Raw genomic sequence first — 19,091 nt, 5'->3', positions numbered from 1 at the left:
TGTATCCCTATGACGTCATTTGAAAATATAGTAGTGGCATCCCATGTTTTTCTTCCCATAGATAATAATACTGTCAGAGTAAAAGGTGCCATCACTCTTGAGGCAGGGTGCAGGGATAGGGCCAATTTTAAAATTACTTATTTCCGACCCTGCTATTCACTTTTGACAGTCCGGGACTGCCATTTTTGTTCTAAGCCGGCCCGGGCCCGGTAAGAAAATCATCGTAAAAATTTCGCTTTTCTGCAAAGTGCAAAGTGGAGGTTCAAAGACCGACAAAGCCGAGTTTTCGACGTTGAAATGGTACGTTTTAACTTTAAAATAACTTATTTAACGTAAAATAAACATTCCGAATATCTTTATCCATCCATATTACTTATTTACAAACTATAATTCAAAATTCGGGAGATAGTAGAGTAGAGCGAACGCTATTATTTTTTTTAAGCCTTGGCATTTGAGGCCTAAAGGAAGCCACTAGTCATAAGACCGCACCTTAGGGCAGTACTATTCATACGCCCGCTGTCATTTGGGGGCGTTTTTCAATTTAGTCATGTTTATTTAATGAGTAATTGATTCTTTTTCCGTTAAATAAGTTCTAATCAAAGTTTATTAAAAGGGGGAAGTCTATCTGTTAGTACTAGTTAAGAGTAGTTTGTCATAAATATATGCATGTATTGTATTTCACAATCCTGAAGTTCCTACTTCACCTACTGTGTGTTCACCTACATCCTGCGTTTATTTGTTGTAATCTCGCAGTTATGTTTAATTTAATTAAGGATTATGGAGAGCTTATTTAATCTATGATAAAGTTATAAGCCAATTTTGCCATTTATATTGCTTTTTAGGCCAGTTTTATAGCCTTTCCGTGTTATTTCACCGTTATTTAGATAAGGGATGTAATAATTAGTATAAAACTGCTCTAAACTAAACCTTAATTAAGTTAATTCCTTAATTATTACAAAGAATTCTTTAAAAAATTAAAGGGGTACTTGAATACCTTATTCAATTATTTCTCCGAGTCTTAAGTATCGTAATTTCTTTAGATATCATTGTTAGTTGCTGTATTTGAAATTTCGCAATATATTAAACGATTCTAAGTCAACTATTTTGTTGAAAAAAACATCGTAAAAAGAAAAGGGGAAGTTTATTAAAAATGGAAATACATAGTTTTGGAGTTGAACCAATTACGTGTCACGCATTTAACAAGGATAGAACTCGTGAGTTAAAACTGTGTGTTAACTCCCCCATGATGGAAATGTTCTAAAGCGAGGATTCTTTGTCAAAATAGAAGTAGCTCTTTCTCCAAATAACAATGACGTCTTGATTTACCGTAAAGACGGGGATAAATGGAACAAAACTGACGTTTTGTCCCAACATGACTTACGGGTAACCAGTATTGACTGGGCTCCCAACACAAACAGGATAGTAACATGCTCGGCAGATCGTAATGCTTATGTCTGGGTACTGGTTAATGGAAAGTGGAAGCCAAGCACAGTCATTCTTCGCATAAATAGAGCCGCCACTTGTGTTAGGTGGTCGCCGCAAGAGAACAAGTTTGCTGTTGGTTGCGGAGCCCGGTTAATTTCAGTTTGTTACTTTGAAGAGGAAAATGATTGGTGGATTAGCAAGCACATTAAGAAGCCAATCAGGTCAACGGTTACGAGGTAATTTTGGCCTATTTTTCGTTGAAAAACAATTTTTTCGCCTACTTTTCATCTAAAAACTAATTTTTCGCCTATTATTAGTCTAAAAAATAAGTTTTGGCCTGTTATTAGTCTAAAAACTTTTTGACCTATAATTCGTTTAAAAACCAATTTTTGGCCTATAATTCATCTAAAAACTGAAATTTGGCCTATAATTCGTCTAAAAACTAATTTTTGGCCTATAATTCATCTAAAAGCTAATTTTTGGCCTATAATTCATTTAAAAACTAATTTTTGACCAATAATTCATCTAAGAACTAATTTTTGGCCTATAATTCATCTAAAAACTAATTTTTGGCCTATAAGTCATCTAAAAATTAATTTTTGACCTATAATTCATCTAAAAACTAAATTTTGGCCTATAATTCACCTAAAAACTGAATTTTGGCCTAAAATTCACCTAAAAACTAAATTTTGGCCTATAATTCACCTAAAAACTAAATTTTGGCCTATAATTCACTTAAAAACTAATTTTCGGCCTATAATTCATCTAAAAACTAACTTTTGGCCTATAATTCGTCTAAAAACGAATTCTTGGCCTATAATTCATCTAAAAACTAATTTTTGGCCTATAATTCATCTAAAAAGGAATTTTTGGCCTATAATTCACCTAAAAACTAATTTTTGACCTATAATTCACCTAAAAACTAATTTTTGACCTATAATTCATCTAAAAACGAATTTTTGGCCTATTATTCATCTAAAAGCAAATTTTTGACCTATAATTCATCTAAAAAGTAATTTTTGACCTATAATTCATCTAAAAACGAATTTTTGACCTATAATTCATCTAAAAACTAATTTATATTTAACTTTTACATTGTAGTATCGATTGGCATCCAAATAATGTTCTTTTAGTGTGTGGCTCAACAGATTTTAAAACTAGGTAATAATTAAAATATTAATTAACTGTAGGCTTAATTTTAATTACTTAAAGGTGAATTCCAATTGCAGGGTATATTCAGCATACATTAAAGAAATTGACCCTAAACCCGACCCGACTCCTTGGGGTGCCAAAATGCCTTTAGGGAATCTAATGGCCGAGCTTGCTAGTGGAGGAGGTAATGGTAATGTTAATGTTTTTTGAAATTGGCCTATTTTATATTTAATCTCGTCTATTATGTAATTGATTTGGTGTTTGTTTGTTTTAATTAGGAGGTTGGGTTCATAATGTAAAGTTTTCACCCGATGGTAATAAAGTGGCTTGGGTCGGTCACGATAGCAGTATATCTGTTTCCGATTCCAATAACAATTGCAAGTAAGTCTGACTGCAGTTTTGGAATGACCTTGAAAAGTAGGCCAAATTGTGCAAGGTCATTGGTTTAAAAATTAGGTCAGATAATGGCGGGTAATATGAAAATAGGTGTAACATTTTAGGGGATTGAAATATAGGTTAGAAAAGGTCAAGAGTTCTAAAAAATAGGCCAAAGTTCTAAAAATAGGTCAAAAAAGGTCGTGGCTTTTAAAAATAGGCCAAAAAAAGGTCGTGGCTTTTAAAAATAGGCCAAAAAAGGTCGTGGCTTTTAAAAATAGGCCAAAAAAGGTCGTGGCTTTTAAAAGTAGGCCAAAAAAGGTCGTGGTTTTTAAAAATAGGCCAAAAAAAGGTCGTGGCTTTTAAAAGTAGGCCAAAAACGGTCGTGGCTTTTAAAAGTAGGCCAAAAAAGTTCGTGGCTTTTAAAAATAGGCCAAAAACGGTCGTGGCTTTTAAAAGTAGGCCAAAAACGGTCGTGGCTTTTAAAAATAGGCCAAAAACGGTCGTGGTTTTTATAAATAGGCCAAAAACGGTCGTGGTTTTTAAAAATAGGCCAAAAAAGGTCGTGGTTTTTAAAAATAGGCCCAAAAAGGTCGTGGCTTTTAAAAATAGGCCAAAAAAAGGTCGCGACTCTTAAAAATAGGCCAAAAAGGTCAATATAATGTGGAACTTTTGAGAATTTTAAGTTACATTTAATGATTATTTCAGTGTGGTGACGTATAAGACTTCATTTTTACCTTTCCTAACATGCGTTTGGGCGTCGGAAACGAGGATTGTGGCAGCGGGTTACGACTGCTGTCCCATGCTCTTTGACTACGAAGATAAAAGTGGCGAATTAACCTTTGTAGATAAATTAGACAAATCACAAAAGAGAGAAGTTGATGGCTTTAGGTAACAAAATATGGCCTATTCTTTTTTCTTGACCACTTCTGACCGCGAGGCCCTCTTATTTTGAACGTGTTTAGCGCGATGAGAATGTTTAGGGACATGGATAAGAAAGCCACTGTAGAGAACAGTAATGACACGCTTCTGGACACGGTGCATCAAAATGCCATCACATTACTTACTGTAATAGCTGGAAGCAAAAACGGAGCCACCAAATTTTGTACCACAGGGATGGATGGAAAATTAGTTATATGGGATACTAAAGTAAGTTCAAACTCTTTTTTCTACCCCCAAAATGCTCAGGGGGACTTGGAAATAGGCCAAATGGTCAGGGGGACTTGGAAAATAGGCCAATAGGTCGGTCAGTTTAAAAATAGGTCGGTCAGTTTAAAAATAGGCCGGTTAGATCAAATATAGGCCGGTCAGATCAAAAATAGGCCAATAGCTTGGTCAGTTTGAAAATAGGACGGTCAGTTTAAAAATAGGGCGGTCAGTTTAAAAATAGGGCGGTCAGATCAAATATAGGCCGGTCAGATCAAATATAGGCCGGTCAGATCAAATATAGGCCGGTCAGATCAAATATAGGCCGGTCAGATCAAAAATAGGCCGGTCAGATCAAAAATAGGCCGGTCAGATCAAAAATAGGCCGGTCAGATCAAAAATAGGCCGGTCAGATCAAAAATAGGCCGGTCAGATCAAAAATAGGCCGGTCAGTTTAAAAATAGGCCGGTCAGATCAAAAATAGGGCGGTCAGTTTAAAAATAGGCCGTTCAGATCAAATATAGGCCGGTCAGATCAAATATAGGCCGGTCAGATCAAATATAGGCCGGTCAGATCAAATATAGGCCGGTCAGATCAAAAATAGGCCGGTCAGATCAAAAATAGGCCGGTCAGATCAAAAATAGGCCGGTCAGATCAAAAATAGGCCGGTCAGATCAAAAATAGGCCGGTCAGATCAAAAATAGGCCGGTCAGATTAAAAATAGGCCGGTCAGATTAAAAATAGGCCGGTCAGATTAAAAATAGGCCGGTCAGATTAAAAATAGGCCGGTCAGATTAAAAATAGGCCGGTCAGATTAAAAATAGGCCGGTCAGATTAAAAATAGGCCGGTCAGATTAAAAATAGGCCGGTCAGGTTAAAAATAGGCCGGTCAGGTTAAAAATAGGTCGGTCAGGTTAAAAATAGGCCGGTCAGGTTAAAAATAGGTCGGTCAGGTTAAAAATAGGCCGGTCAGATCAAAAATAGGCCGGTCAGATCAATAATAGGCCGGTCAGATCAAAAATAGGCCGGTCAGTTTAAAAATAGGGCGGTCAGTTTAAAAATAGGGCGGTCAGTATAAAAATAGGCCGTTCAGATCAAATATAGGCCGGTCAGATCAAATATAGGCCGGTCAGATCAAAAATAGGCCGGTCAGATCAAAAATAGGCCGGTCAGATCAAAAATAGGCCGGTCAGATTAAAAATAGGCCGGTCAGATTAAAAATAGGCCGGTCAGATTAAAAATAGGCCGGTCAGATTAAAAATAGGCCGGTCAGATTAAAAATAGGCCGGTCAGATTAAAAATAGGCCGGTCAGATTAAAAATAGGCCGGTCAGGTTAAAAATAGGCCGGTCAGGTTAAAAATAGGCCGGTCAGGTTAAAAATAGGCCGGTCAGGTTAAAAATAGGCCGGTCAGGTTAAAAATAGGTCGGTCAGGTTAAAAATAGGCCGGTCAGATCAAAAATAGGCCGGTCAGATCAATAATAGGCCGGTCAGATCAATAATAGGCCGGTCAGATCAAAAATAGGCCGGTCAGATCAAAAATAGGCCGGTCAGATCAAAAATAGGCCCGTCAGATTAAAAATAGGCCGGTCAGATCAAAAATAGGCCCGTCAGATTAAAAATAGGCCGGTCAGTTTAAAAATAGGCCAGTCAGCTCAAAAATAGGTAAAAATTGACCAAGAAGGTCAGGGATTTTAAAAAAGACCATGAAGGTTAGGCTGCAAAGGTCAAATAATTTAGAAATAGGCCAGAACATCGGTGGTTTTAAAAATAGGCCAAAAAAAATACATTTCAAGGTCAGAGAAAGGTCATGAAATTTCAATCTATTTTTCGTGGGGTGTTTGCAGGCGTTGGAGGAATCGTTGTCAGGGTTACGGATTGTGTGACAGTAGTTAATTTTAAAAATGGAGTGGAATAAAAAGTAAAAAACTGAACTTAACAAAGGTACGATTACAACAGGAGGTCAAATAAAAAATGAAAGAAGCGGGGGTGCGAGTGTCAAATGAGTGTGTATAGGAAATTGAATAATTAAGACGCTCCTTAATTAATATACTAAAATAAAAATGAATGATTAAATCCAAGAAACTAATTAAATGAATGATTAAAAAATAATTAATGTTGCCGAGAGAAAAAAAAAGGCAAATTTAAAACAAAAGCAAACAAAAACCGCAACACTTAAAAAATAAATAAAATATTCCTTTATAATTTGGTGCTCCAGTTCTGTAATTAATTATTATAATTAAGTCTGTAACTCGAAAATTAAAAAAAAAGGTTTACGACTAATTAACTATAATTATTTAAAAAATAATTTTTAATTCTTTGCATTGCAATTTGTACAGAAGACGACGACAAAAACCAAACAAAATGAAAAATAAATCCGGAATTTATTATAATTATCTAATTAGTAAAATAAACTACAATTAAATTAATTAATTAATTATTGTGGATTTTACACTAAATGCGCGCGACTGGCTTCGTAGACTCTATTTTCAATTCGGTTTTATTGACTGAAGGGGCAGATATTATTGTCTACCCCCTCGGTTTTAACGGATTAATATTTTTTTTTTTTTAACTAAGTTATAATGATCAAAAAACAAAAGACTATTATAATATTTTGTAGTTAATTTTAATTGTTTTTCTAATCAATTTTTTATTTTATTTCGTACTAACTATATAGGCTTCCAAAAAAAAAAAACTACAATTGTTAATAATTTTTACACTAAAAGTATAAGTTTGCTCTAATAAAGGAATCTAATCCTTAATTAGTCTTTATTTTTTATTTATTTTTAGGTATTAATTAGATAATTTAAGATACGGAATTTAATTATTATTTTATTAGTCAATAAAAATACATCTAATACGATGACCTCTGTCAAGGACGTCACTGGTTTTTCGTTAGCATTTCTAGAAAAAAATAGGCCAAATTTTATCGCTATGGGCATGCGCAAAGAACAGAGTAAATATAGACCAGTCTTGGAAATAGCACAGGTCCACAGGTCAAAAACCAGTTTATTAATTGATCGGACCAGTTTTTTTATTCAAAATCCGGGGGTTACTGGTCCTTGGGACCAGTTTATTAATTGAGAATTTTTATGAAAATTCAGGAGGGACCAGTTTAAAAATTCTAGTCATTATAAATTTCTACTCCATGGATATAGTCTCCTAGCCTTGACATTTTCTCATTCTTGCCTAAGTTGCCTTCCTTGCTACAACCACAGCCACTCGATCACGCTTTGGCTTCACACAATTTTTTTCCTATGTAAAAGCGCGTGTTAGTAATTATGGGCTTTTTCGCTCGAAAAATCCAAGGAGCCAGCTTTTAACATGACCGGCTATGGGAGGAACACAGTTATTTTGCCCTAATTTTGAAACTACTGGTGCAAACCTCTTGAAATTTTAATGTGCAAAACAGCGTTTGCTATGTTTTGGAAATTTTAAAAAGTTTCCCTTCTATAGTTTTTTTGTATAAATATTAGAACGAAAATTAGCATTACTTAAAGGGCTTGGCCTTGGAACGGTTTAATAAGTTTTTCCGTTTCACTTGTTTGAATCTCTTGAAATTTTAGTGAGAGGCACATTGAACGGTTTTAAGTTATGATGCAAAGTTTCAAAGTTTTCAAAGAAACAATTCACTTCCAAAAAATTCATTAAAATTGTGCTTGTGCATAATCCTACAACCTATTTAGTCGCTTAGGGAAATTTTAGGAAAAAGACTATTCGTTTTAAAAGTTCGAAATTTACCACAATAATTCAAAACCTTTAAATATGCCTTTCACCAAATTTCAAGAGACTCGAACCAGTGAAGCTGAAGGAAACAAAATTAAACTGTTTGAGACTAAGCCATTAAATTATGGTTCATTTTCGTTTTAATGTTGTTACAAAAAGCTTTGTAAGAGAAAAACTTTGCACAAAAATACCAAACATTATTTTGCAAATCTCATTAAAATTTCAAAAGATTTCAACCAGTATTTTCAAAATTAGGACCAAAAACCGGTGTTCCCCCCAATGACGGAGTTAACTCTGATTTTTGACATAATTTTGCATCTATAGCCCGATCGAATGGGCTGTGCGTCAACGAAATACTCCCTTAATTTTTCAATAGGATTAGTAAAAAATAAATTAGGGATAGGGTCACTGGTCCCAAGGACCAGTTTAATATTGTAGACGCTGGGGGTCACTGGTCCCGAGGACTAGTTTCAAAAAAATCCTTATTTCCAAGACTGATATAGACCAAGTTTGCGCGGGGAAAAAACGGGGGTTGATTTCGCGGGTTTTTTTACAGAACACTTATGGCATTACGGAACCCTTGAAAAACGTATGATATTATTAGGAGATGTTTTTAACTTGAAATATATAAATTAATAAGATATTTATGCGAATTTCACTGACTTTCACGTGGATTAAGTTTAATTAAAGAGGCTCTAGCGTGCTTTCTAATTATACTACTCCATGGCGACAAAGAGCTAGCAGACGACAAGAAACGTCTTGACTCGCAGTCAGGGCGGGAAATAAGCATTTTTTAAGCGGACTTTTGAATTTTGAACGCAGTTGCAACTTACGGTAATGAAGACGCGAGCCATGCCGGGATTTTTCAACTTGAATGCGTGAATGGCACATCCGGTTACCTGTTTTTGATTAAAATCAGTTAATTATAAAGTCCAAAATCGCACTACAAAACAAATTAAACTAACTCTGCCGATTTTTTCTTCAACTTCGTCGGTATTAACGTCGCAAATAGTGGAAAGGTCATCATCGGTTACCTTTGGGAAGAACTCGTGCATGCATTGGTCAACCTCAACGGTCATCTAAGTAAAGTAAGTGCATTTTCTTTGTTAAGTACTTGAGGTATTTGCCTGTAATCGATACGTTCTTACATTTACTGGAAGATTATCCTTAATACACTTGTACCTTGACCCTGATATGAGTTTAAATAAAGTTATTGAAAGTTAAGCCTTGGTTAAAAATACTATGCGTAGGCTTAAGGGTGTCAATGAACTTTGAACTTACTTCTATCGCATAACCACCATTTTATAACGGCTCCTTTTTCCTGAGGTCATAATTCACCATAAAATTAAATAGGGTTCAAGGTCAAATGAAAAATATTTTAAACTTACGATGAGTTTGCATTCCTATAGACAAATAAATAAATATAGATATTTTAAATTAATGGACATTAGTTGTAACTTAGGCAAACTCAAAACACTCACAATGGCGTATCTGGGTGGTACGGGTCGACCAGATTCTTTCAATTTATTACCCCAACAAGTTTTGTACTATATTTTATTTAATTTTAAGTTAATTTCATTAAGTAATTTCAAATTAATTAATTTGTACTTACGTCCGCGAGTCGTTTTAAATCGAACTGGTCTTTGACTTCACAAACGAAATTTTGAAATTCCTTTCGGGTTACCTCGGGGAACAGCTTCCTTTGACAAATGTCCATAATTTTTAAATCCTAATTAGTTTTAATTAGAAGTTAGTAGTAATTATTCATTCTTGAGATCATGGGAACTATTGTTAATTACTTCGTAAGGAGCGTGTTTGGTGAAACACTTTAATCTATCGACGTCATCTGATTAAATCAAGGCGTTAATGTCGATTTAATTAAATTAAATTAATTAAGTCTTAATTACCACAAAGATATTTTTGAACTTTCTTCCCAGCGTCTGTCGCCTACAAAATTAACTATTAATTAACAGGCTCAAATTAAATAAAAGCGTAATTTATTTATAGATTTAATTACTTTAAGTTCCACCAGTTTCATACATTTCTGAAATTAATTCTTAATTTAATCTACATTAAAACTAACTAATCAATAATTACTTACAGTCGGCAACACAAACGCTCCACGTTTAGCCTAAAATTATTTGAAATAAAATTTTCAAAAGATTATATATTTTGAACAAACTTCACTTACAATTTCTTCGTAGTTACACCTTAGAAACTGAAATAATTTAAAATATTTAATTGACTTAATTAAGTTAATTAATTAATTACCGCACCATATCACGATTATGAGAATCATTGCAAAGCGATCTATAGAAAACTTTTTCGTTATCATCCGGAACCAATTTCTTACTGCATTCCTCCATAACTTCTTTAACCTAATTAGAATTAAATTAAACATGATTATTTCTGCCAATTTAATTAGATATAATTGAGTGAAAGGCGCCCCTATTGTCTCCCCAACACTTGACCATAGTCCATCACCGACTTAACACCTCTACTTACGTCCTTTCCACCTTCTTTCTTGACGCATTTTGTAAAATCCCAAAACTTAGGATCTATAAATAAATAAATACAGATTACTTATAAATTAATTTCCAACAAAAATACTGAATTTATTGAAAAAAAAATAAAGATTTTTTTAAATTAACATACGGCAAAACATCTTAATGAAATAATCTCCCATGCAAGACACTTGTAAAACCAGCACCAATAAACATATCATCGAATACGTCACGTTCTTCATTTTTGAATTACACCTTTCCTTAACTAGACGTTAATTACTAGAATTACGCGTAATCTTAAAAAGTGGGAAAGTGTTAGTTACTACGCTAAACCATATGCACTTCAACTCTGTTAAGTTTTTTTTTCTGGTATAAAAGAAAGGTAATGTTTGATGATACAACTATACTTTTTAATATTCAATAAGATTTGTTTAGCTGCTTAGGCCTAGCAAATAATTTCACGTTTAATACTTGCACACCTGTATATGGGGTAATTCCAAAAATAAAATTGTAATACGAAACCAGAGATGCACGTTTCAAATTACGTCAATTTTATACAAGTAGTGGCATGACGCGTTAACTGTCCGTAGGACATAACGCGGTGTAAGGCAGTGATGTGCCATTACTTTATCAATAATTTTTGTTTAACTTTATACCATTAAAGAATGGTTTAATTACATTGGGTTTCAGCTTAATGATCCTTGTTCAGAGTTTGTTGAGCTTGATTATGTTTGGTTTAGAACCATTCGGTGGTAACTTCTATGACCAGCCCTTAGATTTTGATTGAGCCCACCCCTAACCCACAAGTTATCATGAAGGTTGGAGAAGTGTTTTACGGAGTGGTTAGTCCCTCGTATGAAGCTATTATGTTGATGGGTGACATCACAACTTGGGGTTTTTTTCATATTTAAAAAAAAAAAAAAAAAAAGAGTTCAAATTTTTCCGTGTCCCATTTCGGCTTCCAATTTTGTTCAAATTTATAAGGGAGGTGTTGAATTGTTTAGAACTTTGAAATGGGGAAACGAGATCTTTTGTCAATTGCACTTTTATAATTAATAAAAGTATCTTTTTTGGCGTATTGTAAATATATCCAACTTCCTGTTTATTCAATAAAGACCAAATACTAGTTAAATGAAAGTGAATTAACTAGAAGTTTAGCAATAACTTGTATCCTCTTAATGCTTTAGTTATGTAACCACCCCTTTTTGTTAATTTGCTCTGCCGCTCATCAAACTTAATTAAGATGGGTATATAACTATTGCACCGTGCTAGGGTGAATTAACTATAACTGTTTGGTATTTAATAACTGTTTGGTATATTTACTAAATCCCAATACAGCAATCAATTAACCAACAAACCTTGATTGTCTTAATTGACGTGCTGTAACAAAAATTAACACACAAGCTCGTGCATGCCCCTTGCCAAATAGTTAACCAGCACTAATAGATATAGTAATGATGAGGAATTAACTATTTACATGGCGTATGTGATTCGGTTTAGCAATTAACCTTGCTATAATAAATGTTGAGGGAAGAATCATGTTATAATTACGATACCCGCTTTGTGGGTGGTACACTTCTCTCAAAGATAAGTATTATATATACTTCTGGTTTAATTTATTTCTGAAAACTCTTTGTAAGTCCAATTTGAAAACGTATTGATATATTTCCTCGTTGGTCAGTTAAGCCAAGGTGATTCAATTATTATTATTATTTTAACTTAACGGATATGTTACACCTAACCAAATCCTGCTTTGACAAAAAAAAACTGTCCAGGCTATAAATAGCGACTCGCTAAGGTTTCAAACTTCATTACTTGGTCATACCTTGATTGATACGTCGCTTGTTGAAAATATCCACTAAGTTACAATCATGTCGAGTTGCAATTTCGTCGTGCGGTTCGCGTTAGCTTTAGTTTTTGTCGGTTGTTACGCGGTTTGGGCCGAAGATAAGATGCCCATGAAGGACATGAAGGACAAAGATGATATGGGAATGATGCCGGATAAGTACACCGATGGTATGCCAATGAAAGATGATGGTTTGGCAATGAAAGAGAAAATGAGAGTCAAGTTTTGCGGTAAGTCTTAAGGTACTGTCAGGGATAGATTTAATTTTAGAAGTAGGAATGGAGAACAGAGTAATATCTGGGCAAGCGTCAAAGTCCCGGACCCCCTTCCACTATGAAAGAAGAGGCGGGTGATAGCGACAGAGGTAAAAAGGAATTACGTATTTTTCGCCCTCCCCGTCAGCAACGTCATCAAAACGTAGTTTAAGTGAGCTACCCAATAAGATAATTTAAACTTTTCGTTATCCGTGTTGGAGGGAGGGGCTCTATACTGGGTGGTCTATGAGTCGGAATAACCGAAGTAAATACTAACCGTTCTCCATTCCTACTTCTAAAGTTGAATCTATCCCTGATACTTATTATACAGCTGTATATTTCTATAATATGTTTTTAGGTAATTAGATTTTGTTAATTGATAATTTCAGATAAAGTTTCCGATACCAAAATATTAAGTCGAGCAGTTGAATGTTTTAGTCAAAACGCGCCAGAGAAGGTCTTATCTTTATTTATTTATTAATTTAGACTTAATTTAAATAATTATATAGTTTTAATCGTTAATAGATGAAGAAAATGTGGGATTATTGTAAAATGGAAGTAAACCAAAGTAAAGTCGAAGAAATTGATTTGGTTAAAAATGGTTGTAATGATCAACAAAAAGAAATATTTTATAAGGTACCTAAATAATTATTTAATAGTCATTTCTGTTTAGGCCTAATTAAGTTTCGTTTTTCGTTAATTTTCACTTAGTTTGTAACTTGTCTCGAAACCGAAGAGGGTAAAATGGCTAATGTAAGTATACCCTTACGACCTTTGACCTCCCGTTTTAAAATTATTTTACGCGTAATGTCAATTTTTTTAGATGAAACCTTCCGAACAGGAATTGGCCCAATGGAAAGAACTCGGTGTAAGTTTACCAGTAATTAATTTTAACTATGATTAATTTAGAATTAAATATATTACAGCATTGTATGGAGAGCCTTTTCATGTAATGTTTTATGATGTACTTATATAACTATACTTCTTGTTTAAAAAAATAAAATATTTGTTTAAAGAAATCCACTCATTTGCTCTAATTTTTAAGAAACTTTATTGGGTTATTTACACATTAAAATTTACTTATGATACATATTACATCATAAGTTTAAAAATTCAGAGCTTACGGGTGTATTATTAAGTGCACTTGTATTCGACGGTTCCCTTGCATTTAGTCTTGCAATTAAGAGTAACGCTGCAAGGGCAATTTCCTTCATTGTCCCTTTTGCAATAGACGACTGTCTTGCAGCTGCAAGTACCGTCTTCTTGGCGATCGCAATCGAAATCGTAGGAGCAACTTTCGCCTCCCTTGCATTCGATTGAGACGCTGCAACAATCTTCCTCCAATTTGCAGCATTTAACCGTAGTCGATCCGCAACAAACTTTGTTATCTTTAATTTTAAAATAAAGAATTTGAATTTAACTCTTTAAATAGGTCTTAGAATGGGAAATCAATTTTGAGTGTATAAAGTTACATAATTGTCGACTCAAAATTGATTGATTTCCCATAGAACCAACCATTCCCACTCGTGTACTTCGATCCTATAATTACCCTAACCCTTTTTGGAAGAACACAACTATATTCTAATAACCCTAAGCTAATTAAAATAATTAAAAAGTTCTGTTAACTTACCGGCCATATCTGTAGTAGTAGTAATTCACGACGTTGAAAACAAGCTTAGAAATTTGACTTTGACTTGATGGAAGCTGGAGTTGTTATGATTTTCTTATCACGATCTACTCCTTTATATATCCTAAAGACATTTTGTGCGCAATCATCCCACTTATCACTCAGTATAGGCACGTAATCTAGACATAAACATTCTGCTTAGTCATTTTTATATTTTGTTTTCAACCCTCGAGGCATAATTCAATCTTGAAGTTCGAACGCTATCTAGAACTAGAATATTCGGAAATCTCTTATCATCGTAAGTTTAAACCATTGGCAAAGCCTTTCTACGTCTCAAAGCCTGGTCTACGTTGTCATCAATATTTTCAGTATTTTGCCAGTCATAGTTTCAAACAAATAATTGACTTAAACGTTTATACTTTATTAAAACCAGTCCTGTTAATTACAATTAAAATGAAATGATAATATGCCTTTGCGTTGACTTAACCCGCGTCTTCGGTTCAAAGGGTGGTGATGTTTTTCTGTATTCTTAATCTTCTGCCGTTTATTTTGACTTTTATGGCAATTAAACAATTCGGGTCCTTGCTCAAAAAAGACCAACACCAGCGTTGATATTGCAAGACCAACTATCAAGACGTACACGCTAACAATCAGCTCGCTGGTACTCAGAGGTTTGACCTGGTCATCTTCGTGGTTTAATTTTGAAGCAACACAAACACTGGCTTTCGAAGGTGGACCTTTCAGGACCGGTATCATGAATCCATTTTGATGAAATGTCAAAATACTGCCAAGAATTATATTAACATACAGCTAATTGGAATTATAGTGCCACCATAAGTTTATAAGTGATATGTTCCTTCCATAAGTATGAATGGCACTACCTATACAAGTTCGTAATGCTACTGAGAGACTTTCAGTACTTATGGAATGGAACATATCTTCTGAACTTATGGTGGTATTAATGATAGATGAGGCTTCCGTGGTCTGAAGGAATTCCAAGTGAATCTTACCATACGTTGAGTTTCTTTCTAAAGCTATAAGGCAGGCCTTTCCTCATAATCAAACATGCGGGAAACATGAAATATTTCTCTACGCTAAAATGGAACGCGGTATCATTGGTACAAAAAGCGGCACTCAAGTATTCGAGGTGTTGTTGGTACGAAATGGCAACTGCTTTACGGTCTAAGATGTTTTTCATGACATCTTTACTGGAAAATTTCCGAATTTCAATCAAGCTTTTGTGAGAGCCAATCTTTTTCCATAAACGGCGAATATTGGGGTCCGAGGAACGCTGAAATGATGTCATACGCTATTAGTTTATTCAGGGATACATACAGCTACTAGGAATAATTGCGTAGCCACCAATTTTCTCAACGCATCTAGGCGGACCCGGTATACCCACTGAACACGATTTCATAGAAATCAACATGGACTATATGGTTACACAATGATTCCCAGTAGCTGTATTTATTCCTAACTGGTTTAGTTTGTTATAGTTTCACTTTCGGAGAGTTTTATTTGTCTCTGATAACAAATAAACTGACGTAATTAAGCTGACCTCTAGGTTTTTGGCGAATTCGCTGCCTTCGTGAACGTAAGGAATTAGTTTAGGGTATTTGAGAATGTCTACGAGTGAATCAATTTGTTCAGATTGAGAATTAATCGTTAGGCGAGATACCACAAATGACAATAGAATGTTGACGAATATGAACAAGCCGAATGTCCATGAAAAAATTAGGGAACGACATCCCAAACATCGGGGTGATCTGCTCATTGGTATGGCTGAAATATATTTATCATTATGGGTAATTCATCGTAGCTTAAATCGTAGTTGGTATGACCATGGTATGACGTACAACAGTGGGATTGTTGATAGAACCATCCCACTCATGTACTTCAGTCCTCCCTTTTCGGAAACACCCTGTATACTAAATTTGAACGAACCTTGCAATATGAAAATAGCGGAAAATGCCAGCAGATATTTTAACATCTTATAAATTTCTTTTTTCGCTGATTTTATATCGTTAATAAAACGATACATCCTATTTTCAACGTTATCAGTGACGTAATATAACACGGTAATTCCCATTAGTGACATCAATAAAATCAACCAAACCTATTACATTAAGTAATAATTAAGTGTAATTAGCTCAAATTAATAACTTTACAATTTGAGCTACTGAAACCATTAATAAAGCCAAACATTGCTTTATGGGAAAAAAATTCCAATATAGAAAATTTGAAGCAAACCAAGCCACTTAAAAACTATAAAGAAACTGTACGTGAAGTTCAACGTTGTTCATGGATAAAAAATTATCATTATTTTGCTCATTAGCTCCATTTGAAAGGATTTTGTTGTAGGTTAATACGATGGCGCTTGATACGTCATAGATACTGGCCCTGTTTTCGTTTATTAACATGGGATGAAGTAATACATCGGATTCCTATGGGGGAAATCACTATTAGATTAGAACTATGACAAATTATTTGTAATCGTATTATTGTACATTTGAAATTATCATTTTTAAAATATTATCAAGTCGGTTTCCATACTTTGGTAGATCCAGACTATTAGTTATAAAAAATAATTAGGCGTTAGACGTTTGGTGTATAAGTTTATAAACTTATGAACTTATGGTGTTCGTAAGTTACTTCAGGAGTGTATTACCTGACGTTAAAAACATTTTCAAAGTAAGAAAACAGAGTACGAAATCTACCATCCACCTTAACTTGATCCCCATTTATTTTTAAATTTATCCATGGCAACGCCTTAAAACAAGGTACAAATACTGAACGTCATCTGAGACTGTTAATTACTGAACTACTTGCACTTGTACTTACATGATGCGCTAGAATTCTTATCATGTTGTACGACTACCATGCGAGAAAAACACCACACAGACAAAAATAGAACCTTATCGACCTTATAGGCTACGTTTAGTGTTTTAGCTAAGTCTTTTCACTTGAAATATTTTTAGTGAAGTAAATGAAACACCGCTGGACATTTTAACCAACGACTGACTGGCCTATTTAATTTCACGGATACATGGCTACGCTGTTAATATTTCGTGAGCGAATGCGTTTAGCTTCGATGACTAGCTGTTTTAGATTGCATACATGGAAATAATATAATGAAAATACTAATGATTCTGTATAAATATATAATTTAGATTTGTTATGGGAAAAACTCTGTCAAAACAAAGTAATAATAGTAATAGTCTAAAATACTTGATTAATGTATTTAAATTGTTTTGGAAATACAAAGTTTTTCGGACGAGTTTTTGGTACAAATATGGGAAATCAATAAAGCCGCCTTGACACAATATACGTATGTACATATTTGGAACCGTTTTGATAAGGTCGTATTAATCCAGGTTGTTTTGAAAAATAGTAGCTGCATTTTCTCAACCAGGAAAGATTTATATTATTAACAGCCCTTCCAAAACGGTTCTAACGGGTCTCGTGAAAACGCGGCTTAATTTTAAGTTCGAGAAACGAAACGACTGAACAAAGTTGGGCAGCATTAATTTTTAAATCGATTTTGTTAAACTCGTTTTGAATAAAAATATTTTGATTTTATAATTCTAAATTTAGAGTGAAGTATATCGACTAAAGAGGGCGGCCTTCCGCCCCTGAGCGTTAGTTTCATTGCAAGTAATTTTTGGAATAGTCTATTTCAAAGTTTCGCGGTGTTAACTTACATTTCAAGAACTGGCGTATCTTACCTGGGTCATATCTTACGGTATCTGTTATCACGGACCAAGTTTTTGCGCTCACTGCTCATATGCAACTTATCTGGCAAATGTATTATATTTTCGTTGTCAACATGTAAATTTTTGATGAATCGGATTGATTTGTAGGTTAATTTTAATTATTAAATTTAGTCGGAATATCGCGTGTATTCAACAGTAAACAGAAGTGTATTTCATTTATTTATTTATTTATTTATTTATTTATTTATTTATTTATTTATTTATTTATTTATTTATTTATTTATTTATTTATTTATTTATTTATTTATTTATTTATTTATTTATTTATTTATTTATTTATTTATTTATTTATTTATTTATTTATTTATTTATTTATTTATTTATTTATTTATTTATTTATTTATTTATTTATTTATTTATTTATTTATTTATTTATTTATTTATTTATTTATTTATTTATTTATTTATTTATTTCTGTATTTGTTCATATTGCTGTATGTTTTTTAGATAGGGCATTATTTATACGTAGTTTTTAGACTAGGAGGGTTGATACCATACCTTTTACACCGCAGGAGGTCAGGCTATTTGGCGTTAAAAAGTGCAGCGCCAAGTAGCCTGGCCTTTTATTGTAAATGGTATTAATTAAAGTCTCCTAGCCTGAATGATATGATACTATGTATATAAATCCTACTTATTGTCCTTTCTTTTATATTCAATTTAGCATCGCGTTTCAAAACCACGCCCTTAACCCTAATTAATATATGAAGTAGTTTATCTTAGAGTAACGAATTAAAGGAGTTTATATAAACAGAATTCTCTATAGAAATATTTGAAATAAGTTTATAAAAGTGTGATTTATTTAATCAGCACAAATTTGACGAATGGCTTGCCATCGTAATTATTGGTCGTTGTTGCATTCGCTCTGCTATTATATATCTTTGTATTTTATTCTTTTCAATGATACTTCCATAGTTAGTTATGTCTATATAGATTAATTTGTATCTGGACTAAACGACCTAGATAGTTTTGTTAATTCTTATTTGCGCAACTGATAATATTCGTAATGTAGGCCTATATCCTTGGCGCCTTAAATCTTTCATATTAAGTACCTGCAACTACTGAGCAATAATGCTTATGCAAGTGACATTTCTTTATGCTCGTTTGACATCTTGCACCTGACAAACACAGTAACATAAGTACATAACCATGGTTGGAAAATTCAACATAAGGAAATTCTTTTATTTTTGCCTTTAATTCAGTCCAATTAATATTTCATACCTAATTAACGGTTATTTTTATCCTATATCTCTCTGTTAATTAATTA

General features: G+C 33.6%; 4 protein-coding genes and 1 long non-coding RNA gene across 7 annotated transcripts; 2 read left to right on the top strand and 3 right to left on the bottom strand.

Moving 5' to 3' along the window:
• Positions 1 to 204: 204 nt before the first annotated feature.
• Positions 205 to 6,859, top strand: Arpc1 (Actin-related protein 2/3 complex, subunit 1A). 2 transcript variants are annotated; one of them, XM_089855251.1, is made up of 9 exons: positions 205 to 300; positions 1,041 to 1,214; positions 1,286 to 1,661; positions 2,527 to 2,586; positions 2,655 to 2,761; positions 2,856 to 2,958; positions 3,661 to 3,843; positions 3,918 to 4,101; positions 5,945 to 6,859. In XM_089855251.1, exons 2-9 carry the CDS (start codon positions 1,151 to 1,153, stop codon positions 5,981 to 5,983), a joined length of 1,116 nt encoding a protein of 371 aa, XP_089711377.1. In that variant the 5' UTR covers positions 205 to 300; positions 1,041 to 1,150; the 3' UTR covers positions 5,984 to 6,859. The 2 variants fall into 2 exon arrangements, with proteins under 2 accessions (XP_089711377.1, XP_089711376.1); XM_089855250.1 differs by having other exon boundaries at positions 2,655 to 2,767.
• Positions 6,860 to 6,911: 52 nt separating this feature from the next.
• Positions 6,912 to 10,734, bottom strand: LOC149618186 (uncharacterized). Of its 2 annotated transcripts, none has more exons than XM_089855252.1 (16): positions 10,479 to 10,734; positions 10,329 to 10,381; positions 10,100 to 10,201; positions 10,015 to 10,041; positions 9,925 to 9,954; positions 9,841 to 9,867; positions 9,731 to 9,770; positions 9,623 to 9,669; positions 9,436 to 9,552; positions 9,305 to 9,370; positions 9,212 to 9,226; positions 9,105 to 9,144; positions 8,972 to 9,012; positions 8,789 to 8,902; positions 8,657 to 8,722; positions 6,912 to 7,352 (listed from the first exon to the last, which is right to left on the bottom strand). In XM_089855252.1, exons 1-16 carry the CDS (start codon positions 10,567 to 10,569, stop codon positions 7,287 to 7,289), a joined length of 942 nt encoding a protein of 313 aa, XP_089711378.1. In that variant the 5' UTR covers positions 10,570 to 10,734; the 3' UTR covers positions 6,912 to 7,286. The 2 variants fall into 2 exon arrangements, with proteins under 2 accessions (XP_089711378.1, XP_089711379.1); XM_089855253.1 differs by having other exon boundaries at positions 6,912 to 7,001.
• Positions 10,735 to 11,690: 956 nt separating this feature from the next.
• On the top strand, positions 11,691 to 13,482 carry LOC149618185 (uncharacterized). Its single transcript, XM_089855254.1, has 6 exons — positions 11,691 to 12,403; positions 12,817 to 12,884; positions 12,953 to 13,063; positions 13,139 to 13,180; positions 13,251 to 13,295; positions 13,354 to 13,482. The coding sequence occupies exons 1-6, from the start codon at positions 12,199 to 12,201 to the stop codon at positions 13,378 to 13,380; spliced, it is 498 nt and encodes a 165-aa protein (XP_089711380.1). The 5' UTR covers positions 11,691 to 12,198; the 3' UTR covers positions 13,381 to 13,482.
• On the bottom strand, positions 13,455 to 14,216 carry LOC149618184 (uncharacterized). Its single transcript, XR_016375441.1, has 2 exons — positions 14,058 to 14,216; positions 13,455 to 13,815 (listed from the first exon to the last, which is right to left on the bottom strand). It is a non-coding gene; the product is annotated as an uncharacterized LOC149618184 (long non-coding RNA).
• A 166-nt stretch (positions 14,217 to 14,382) lies between these two features.
• Positions 14,383 to 17,887, bottom strand: LOC149618183 (glutamate receptor 2-like). The gene is made up of 8 exons (XM_089855249.1): positions 16,896 to 17,887; positions 16,723 to 16,823; positions 16,562 to 16,622; positions 16,337 to 16,498; positions 15,999 to 16,170; positions 15,613 to 15,836; positions 15,065 to 15,345; positions 14,383 to 14,838 (listed from the first exon to the last, which is right to left on the bottom strand). The coding sequence occupies exons 1-8, from the start codon at positions 16,917 to 16,919 to the stop codon at positions 14,493 to 14,495; spliced, it is 1,371 nt and encodes a 456-aa protein (XP_089711375.1). The 5' UTR covers positions 16,920 to 17,887; the 3' UTR covers positions 14,383 to 14,492.
• Between the last annotated feature and the right edge of the window lie 1,204 nt (positions 17,888 to 19,091).

Source organism: Phalangium opilio, unplaced genomic scaffold, assembly GCF_054372755.1.
Source record: "Phalangium opilio isolate 3A_F unplaced genomic scaffold, DU_Popi_V2 ptg000209l_1, whole genome shotgun sequence".
Classification (NCBI taxonomy): Eukaryota; Metazoa; Arthropoda; class Arachnida; order Opiliones; family Phalangiidae; genus Phalangium; species Phalangium opilio.
This window is presented reverse-complemented; position numbering and strand designations above follow the sequence as displayed.